This window comes from Batrachochytrium dendrobatidis (genome assembly GCF_000203795.2).
Source record: "Batrachochytrium dendrobatidis JAM81 unplaced genomic scaffold BATDEscaffold_5, whole genome shotgun sequence".
NCBI lineage: Eukaryota > Fungi > Chytridiomycota > Chytridiomycetes > Rhizophydiales > Batrachochytrium > Batrachochytrium dendrobatidis.
In genome coordinates, this window is record NW_006281103.1 from 1193517 (window position 1) to 1201828 (window position 8312).

Here is an 8312-nt window from a genome sequence, read left to right on the forward strand (position 1 = left end):
AAACGATAGTTTTGAACTGAAATAGTTGTTCATTTCTGGTAGTCATACGTTGTACAATCACCAGATTGATGTACTGCAATGCATAGATTAAACTGTTTTGATGGCAATCAAACTGTACACACATTTGTATGCTAAAATCAGATACGTTTACGTTCTAGTTCAAGAAACCAAGACATGCAGTCTTGAGAATGCAACTCTGCATGCCAATCACTAGGAGACTTGTAAAAAAGCTCAATGAAAATGTTGTACAGTAAATGCAATGTAAATCATCATATGAGATTGGCAGTTTATTATATATTGACACTCGTATTGGGTGATCCATTTTGCGTGAATACGACTGTATAAACCATTTAATCACTTGAAATGCCCAACCAATCGATTGATAATCAAACTCGATCCATGTGATTATAATTTAAATATTTATTTGTTTAGGTAAGTCGTCATCTTCATCTGTTGCTCCATATGCAGATTGTCCACGTCTTGAACTGAGCAGTCTAGATGATCCACTATCTCTTTTGCCAGTACTGCTGATGGATACGCTATTTAATACTCCCATTTCAATTTCATCGTCTCCAACCATATCATTCAAAAACCTTCGAATTTCATCATCGACATTCTTGCCAGTAATTTTTGCATAGTGATCTACTTGCTTCAGCAACTGCTCCTTATGATACTCTTGATATTTCCGAGGATCTCCTTCATAGTTGTCCATAAAATGGAGTTCATGAGGAAGAGCGTGTTTAATTTGTTCTGCCGCATCTTTGATAAACGGTAAAGTGAGATACAAAGCGGCAACACCACCAGTGAATATACACGGGACAAGGAGAGCATATTCGTGAATAGAAAGCCATGCGATTTGACCACACATGCCACCTGCAATAAACCCAAAAAGAATAGGAACATGAACTTTGAGACGCCATAACTCGGCCTTGGTATCGGATCGACACGCTTGACCCAAGATATTTCCTACATCTGTAGCGATTCCTGTCATGTGTGTTGTGCGAACAGCCAACCCAGAGTAAGAAGTCACCATTGCGTTTTGTAATCCGCAAGCAAATGCTGCAGCTCATTCGCCCAATACCAACTCTCGACGCAAAAACATAAACGATGTAAACAACGCAGCAGATTCTATACACAGTGTTATTCCGTAATTGGCACCAAGTTTGAATCGGTTGTCACCCACTATAAATCCAGCCATAAACGATCCAAATGTAAATGATACAATAATAGATACGACCAAAAGAAATGTTTCCCAGTCTTGCTGAACAGCCGATATAGCAACCCGAGAAACCGATCCAGTGACATGAGAGACCGCACACCTATAGGTTCAGTTGATAATTGTGTCAATGTGAACAGGTTTTAGTGAGCAGCCACCAATTGGTTTGTGGTATCAGAAAGTGTTGTGTTTTGCAATAACACAATCCATAGCATTATGAAAACAAGTCATTAGAATACAAGAAGCGTGTTGTAGCAATCAATAGTTTGAGTCAGACTAACGCGAGTTTGGAGCATTTGATATGAAAAATGGTCAAAGAAATATGTATTCAAGTGGTAAATAAACACTATATATTGTGTTGTGCACTATGAATTGAAATACATGCAAGGATAGGATAGACTTCAATCATGTATTCAAGTCAAACTGAAGATGGCGCGACAAGATACACGGTTCATAACACTTGCCTGGAAATAACCTGCCATAGAGACGACATTGATGAAACCGGCATTAGCAGCAAGAGCTACACCACCAGCAACAATGGTGTAAAACTCCCGTTATGGCAAGTTATTCATGGTTTAGCGTATTATAGTGAATGCAACTTTGTAGTCTATGAAATACTGTCAGGGTTTGCAAAACAATGTTTGGACAAGTTGATAGGATTTAAATCACCGACGTATTCACGTAAAATGGAACATTAAATAAGGATGTCAAAATACATGATACAAAACCAACTTTATGAAATGGTTGTGCCAGTTTACTGGACAACATTGGGTCATTTGAACTGACAAAGTTGACTGGTATCCTGGTGATTGAAATAAAAACAAGTATATTCTCGAAACCTGCGATCTTGTTCTCTTGAACTAGAACGGAAAAATATCTGATAGTTTAGGATACAATAGAGTGGAGTTTAATTGAAAATACAACTGTAAAAGTAAAGTTGAACATATTTGATTTTATTCGTACAAAGAATTAGCTGCATTGGCGAGCACTTGATAGTATCGAAACAGGATAAACCAGCCTAGAACCAACCCAGATCATTTATGCATTAAAACCAAACTCCATCTTTATCAAAAAAATCAGTATAGAGCAATTATTGTTTTTCCAAAAAAGCAAATACTGCATTGGCAAATTTCTCGAGGGCAGTATCATCATACGATAGATATAGTGATGGTTCAATCAATTCCAGTTCCATCAAAACAGGTTTAACCCCATCGATAAGAGCCATGTCAGTAGTATATAGGGCATCCGATGATACCAGTTTTTAGGCGAGATTCTCTGCTGAAATGGTCAAAAGTTAATAGTATAATAATTTCATATCAAACTTTCGTCATAAATAATTCTTTCCGACATTCAACGCATTTAGTTTCTAATTAGAATCTGAATTTGACTTTTAGAATCTGAGCAGAATCTAATTGCCTGAAATTTGTTATATTTTGTTTCTATGCAAAACTACTCAGTTGTTATTTTCAAAATTTGGTAAAACTATTTTTATTATCAAGCAACAATTAACGTTCAATGATGAAATCCTCCGGCTTTTTGACATCGTAACGATATCCTGATGGATAAACGCAAATGAATCCAAGGTGTGCGATCTTTCTAATATCCTCTGGAAACAACGTACCACACAACACCTCAGCATATTTTGTGACATTTCGAAATTCTGGCTGGGCATTGGCTTGAAACTCCTTGAACTTGCGAATTCTTGCTACCCATCTTGGTTCTTCAGCTGTAGATATGCCAACGGACATTATGGCTGCAGATGGAAAACCCATTGTCCAAGAGTGGGACGCTGTCTTTAAGGATGGCGATGTCCTGTACCTGTGTGAAGCAAAGCATAGTATATGTAGAGCACCGAGTAATACCGTTTTTACTTTCCAGCTGAAATTTGCGTAATTGTTGTACTTGGAGCACCAATTGTGATTGTTTTATGACATATTTGTACAAAACTCATTCACATTCAGCGCTTTTAAAGAGAAATAATTGATTGATTTGGTTGCAATCATTCAAAAACTATACCGCCGCTTGAACTATTATCAGCTATCCAGCATATTGGAAAAAGATGAATAAAAATTTTACTCACAATTCCGCTGTTGGACGATAGTCATCATCTGATTCGGAGGAATTGTCGTCAGTTTGGTGTGTCAGATATTTTTTACGGGCTGTAATATCCTCAATCACCTTTGCCCAGACTTGGTTGAATTCCTTGTCAAAGCAGCCTTCAATCCTGTTCCACCTGCCATATAATTTGCCGTGCGTCGTAACAATCGAAATGTCGAAAGTGGTACTTTGGTTCTCTTGGACCGCCTTGAAGAATAGGGAACAGCAGTAGCACGGTCGTTTTGATACGCCAATGTAGAGAGTTCTTGACGCACAGCAATCCTTGGCAGTCTTCAAAATAGCGAGTTCGGCGTGGCAGCCAAGTGAAGTAAACTGAAAATGCCTTGACAATGATTGGAGTGCTGGATCTGGCTGGTGCTTTCGAACCTTTTTCAAAACGAAATGGATTTCCTCTCCGACTCTTATCCATCTTGCACAAATGATAGGCCTTTTTTTCGCGGCTTTGGAGGTGCCCATCGTGCTGTCGTCTTTCATTGCGCGAAGGGACTTTCTGTTCTCCACAATCAAATTCAGCAACGGCCGGATGTCATCCAATGAAAGAGCATCTCCTGAAATATTTTTGACTGACAAGGTCTTGACCGTGCTTGATAAATCACCAGGGTATTCTGCAGCAAAGGCTTCCAGTTGAAGACGTGTGATCTTGTCAAACTGCTTGATAATGTATGGCAAGTGACGAGGCAAGAGTTTGGCTGCAATTTCGTTGGCGGGCCTCAGGTCCAAGAACATCTGGACAATTTCGGTGACTTCTTGTTGTTGAGCCGAGGTCATTGGATCATTGGAAGCAATGTATAATTTGTTGTGACCCATCGTATCCACAAAAGACGAAACAGCAACACGAGTGAGGTCTTCACTCCTGAGAGTAAATGCGAGTGACTGCCAGAAATGAAGCGGGTTCCTCTTCCTCCATACAATCTCTTTTTTCAACAACATTTGAATAGGTCTTTTGAGTTGTTCACACATTCTGGTAAATTCTGCTTCAGTTCCAGGATCAGCGTCAGGAAATGGGCCATTGGTTGGGAATATTTTTGTCACAGGCGAGTTGGCAAGGTGGTTGGCCTGCGGGGTGTATTCTGCAGTATCAGTCATTGATGCCTCATTGCTGTTTGTTGGAGTTGTTCGCTGCTTTGGGATGAGTCGTCGGCAAACATTGTAAAAAAGAGGAAGAAAAAAAGAGGAGAAAATTATATTGAAATGTCAAACGTTTGAAATTTCAATAAAAACGTCTCCTAATGATATGAAGGAGCTGAAAAACAATGCAGGTGTTTCGGCGTGAATGGGAGTAACTTGTAGAAGACACAAGGCAAATGGGAACAAGAAGCCCGCATTCGCACGTATCAGAAATCACCAGCAAAGGAACTGAATAGGCACTGACCTCTAACATATATGGGCTGTGATCATAATGCCCAGAAGGCAGAGAGAGAAGGAAACTTTGAAAGCCAAATCAATATCTTACAATTGTAATTTCCATTGTTTACTTCAAATGTCTGAACAGATTACAGCCTGGACCAGAAGAGTTGCTGCTCTGAATGATGCTGATTTGGCAGAAGAGCTCAATTTGATCAACAAGAATTCATTCAATGCATTCGCTAGGGCAATCAGTCGCAATAATTGGTTGCTTTCTATATCCTTGTTCAATTATTTTATCGAAATGTGAGCGGAACATTCTTACATTTTTAATTATCAAATAATAAAATCTGTGCTATGTATAAATGAGCGAGACTCAAGATATAATCATCCAACACAGAATACAGAAAGATGATTTCAAGTGCATCATCTGTCTAGAATTTACACATCCCCCATTTTACCAATGCAATAATGGACTGCACTTTGTTTGACCTTCTTGCTATGCCAAGTTAAGATCAGACAGTTGCCTATCCTGTAGAGACAATACTCTTTTCGACAACAAACTACTGGAAAGAAATTTACGTGAATATCTGGTAGATTGTCCTTATTTGCTATGTAAAAAGACAGTATTTGAATGGGATTTGATCAATCACACTGATACTTGCATTTATGCTGCTTCTAAATGTCTTTTTTGTCAAGAACTAGTAAACCCAGAAGATTTCAAGAATCATATAACTACTCAATGCGAGCGATTGGATTGGGTTGAAAGAAACGATAAGGAACCAAAAGGTTCGTTTGTACTATTGTCACACTTGAGATGGCAATGTAATGGATTCAGATTGATCAATGCTCATCAACTCCAATCCGACTTTGCAGTCATCTTGAATGAAATGGTGCTGCTAGCAATAAGAGTGCAAGATAAATGGTTGTTAGTGGTCATTTCACCAAGCTCCATTCGGGTTGATGCCTATTTCAAACACGCTGTTTCTAAAGTATGCGAAGTACAAACAATTGTATCAACAAAGTCATTTAGGACTTTGAAAGAGCTGCCATATTCAGAAGAAATGGCAAGTTTACCAGTTGATTTACGCAGTGTTGAATTTGTACAAAGTTCAGTAAATAGTGAAGATGAAAACTCTGTCTCCCTCGCAAGCGAAGATGAATTTTTCAATGGAATTATTCAACGACCAAGTTAAAAGACTATTTCTTTTTCAATAGATTCCTTTGATAATAGCTCTAACAATTTGGACTGTAGTCGCTTCTGACCCAACATCAGTGAGTGCAACACATCAGGATTCTTCCAGGTTGATTTGATAAAGGCTTCCAGTTCCAATTCACTTTCTTCTAAAGAACCATTCATTTTCACGGCGTAAATGATTCCATCTCTAGCGGTGTATAAATACTTGCTGTCAGAATGCTACTTTTCATCTCCAAGATAATACTTGATTCGCTCGTACTTTGATGATGGGCTTAAATGATTGTTCAATTGTACAACTTTATCTTTCAACTCTGCAATCCTGTTTTTCATCAAAACTGAAGGATTGAACCGGTTTGGATTAGCAATCTTCAAGCTTTCATCGCTGACTTCCAATACGAGTGGTTCTTCGTCGCCAAAATATGGGGAAGCAACCTTTGAAAGCGTATTGTTGTTGGAGCGTTTCTCTTCAATGATATACTTCAACTTGTTTACTGGATCTAGAATGACTTGATTGATCGGGATGGTGCGGATGTACTTGGAACGTAAAGAGCAGCTTGGAATGACCAACATTATTGATTTTTAATCTTTGCCAAGAAAATAAATTTCTATATTCAACTTGAAATTCTTTGAAAAGGAATCCAAATCCGTCGATTGTTTATCTTTTTTACAATGTAAAGTTTTCTATCCTGACCCATTCTAACGGTTCCAACAGGATACTGACTAGGATCTGTGCCAGGACCAAATTTACTTGGCACATTCATCAGAAACGATTCTATAGTCATTTGTTTGAGAAATAGCAACAAAATAAATATTCATAAATTGAGACACGGTAATTTAAGAAAAACTGAATTTTTATTTTCTTTACGAATATCAAATTCATTGAAAATGGATCAAATGTTGGATGAAACCGAGCAAATGTTGGATGAAAATACAAGGGATGTGGGACTGTACAAAGTGAACTTTGAAATGAAGAATGAGGCAAGGACCATCGACTTGCTCTTGACCACAAAGAAAAAGAAAAGGAAAGATATAAGAGAAATGATTACTATTTGTTGAAAAGAAAGAGAAATGAAATCAAGAAAGTTAAGCTCAGATTCAGAAAGCGAATTCAAGGATTTACTAGCGGATTAGAAGGAACAAAAGCATATTTACAACTTTTGAAATTTCAGAAACAGGAAAGAAAACGAATCGGACAAGAGAAGAGACTGTTTACAAGATATCATATTAAGAAATATCTATTTAAACCACAATCAAAAACAATCCACGACACGACACTTGTTTCTTGAATTCGATGAACTTACAAGGAATATCGTGAACAATCATCACAATCAAACTCAGAGGTATTGGTTTGACATTCAATTCGGATACATTCTGAGAAATGTGGAAACAGACGAGAAAATGCAGTTTTATCCGTCTGGGAATACTTCATTGTTCAATGTAAATGAGCGTCCTCTAGTCAACAATTCAGTGGATGATATTCTAGAACAACTTGAAGGCGATGATATTGTGGAACGACTCAAACGGCCCAATTCAAAGTGAAGCATTGAAAGAATATACGAATATGTGTTGCTAACAACTCCGTTGGAAGGCATTCCTATTGGAGCCTCCATTAAACTGCCTGGTTTCATCAAAAACAGCAAGAGTATTGTTTCATTTGAAAGCGTAGCAAGCAATATGTGTTTTTGGTTTTGCCTTGCACGTCACAAGTATCAAGATGTGAGATTAGATAGATTGTCAACGAAATCAAAAGAGCTTTACAGGGACTATTACAAAGTCAAGCCTGACAAGAGCTATCCTGGCGTGGATATCCAAGAACTAGATAGCATTGAGGACCATTTCAGCGTAAACATCAATATTTACCGATTTAACGGGAAGAAAGCTGTGATGGAACGACATTCTAGGAAAAACTGTGATTCCACTGTGTTTGAACGTTTACACTGATTCAGAACAGAACCTTCATCATTTCTCTTATAGCATCAACCTATCTCAGTTAACCAAAGTCTTTCAATACCCTGAATGCCATTCATTCTTCAACGAGTTCAAAAAGATTAAACCACATCTGAATATTTGCAAGAAACCAAAGATTGTATTCGAAGATGGAAACTATCAACCAAAGCCCAATGTGTTTGAGAATCTTGAACAGAACGGTATTATTGTACCAAGAGAATTAAGATTCTATCCATATTTCATCTACTTTGACTTTGAAACGTGGTTAAAACCCGTTGAATCTACGACGAACTCCAAGCTCAAGTATATTGGCACTCACGAGCTTTTGAGCATTAGTTTGATTGGAAGTGAAGAATTACAAGCGGAATTTATCCCAGTTGAGAGTACACCTGTACAAGCTCTGGATCTAATGATGACGAATATGAATGAAATACGAAAGAAATATCTCCAATTCCTGTATCCAAAGTACTCCAAATTCTTTGGAATGAT

General features: G+C 37.9%; 4 protein-coding genes across 4 annotated transcripts in view; 1 reads left to right on the forward strand and 3 right to left on the reverse strand.

The window, feature by feature from the left end:
* Window positions 1-412: 412 nt before the first annotated feature.
* On the reverse strand, window positions 413-1327 carry BATDEDRAFT_88096 (uncharacterized protein; the record flags this gene model as incomplete). The annotated part of the gene is made up of 1 exon (XM_006678726.1): window positions 413-1327. The coding sequence occupies exon 1, from the start codon at window positions 1031-1033 to the stop codon at window positions 413-415; it is 621 nt and encodes a 206-aa protein (XP_006678789.1). The 5' UTR covers window positions 1034-1327.
* A 1394-nt stretch (window positions 1328-2721) lies between these two features.
* Window positions 2722-4420, reverse strand: BATDEDRAFT_24653 (uncharacterized protein; the record flags this gene model as incomplete). Its single annotated transcript, XM_006678444.1, has 2 exons — window positions 2722-3028; window positions 3297-4420. The coding sequence occupies 2 exons, from the start codon at window positions 4418-4420 to the stop codon at window positions 2722-2724; spliced, it is 1431 nt and encodes a 476-aa protein (XP_006678507.1).
* Window positions 4421-6095: 1675 nt separating this feature from the next.
* BATDEDRAFT_24654 (uncharacterized protein) lies at window positions 6096-6658 on the reverse strand (the record flags this gene model as incomplete). Its single annotated transcript, XM_006678445.1, has 2 exons — window positions 6096-6410; window positions 6545-6658. The coding sequence occupies 2 exons, from the start codon at window positions 6656-6658 to the stop codon at window positions 6096-6098; spliced, it is 429 nt and encodes a 142-aa protein (XP_006678508.1).
* A 616-nt stretch (window positions 6659-7274) lies between these two features.
* BATDEDRAFT_24655 (uncharacterized protein) overlaps window positions 7275-8312 on the forward strand; it is a gene marked incomplete at both ends in the record, with an annotated part of 2741 nt that continues 1703 nt past the window's right edge. The window contains 3 exons of the mRNA XM_006678446.1: window positions 7275-7411; window positions 7514-7718; window positions 7828-8214. Of these exons, the coding sequence (XP_006678509.1) occupies window positions 7275-7411; window positions 7514-7718; window positions 7828-8214 (729 nt within the window). The remainder of the gene's footprint in view (window positions 7412-7513; window positions 7719-7827; window positions 8215-8312) is intronic.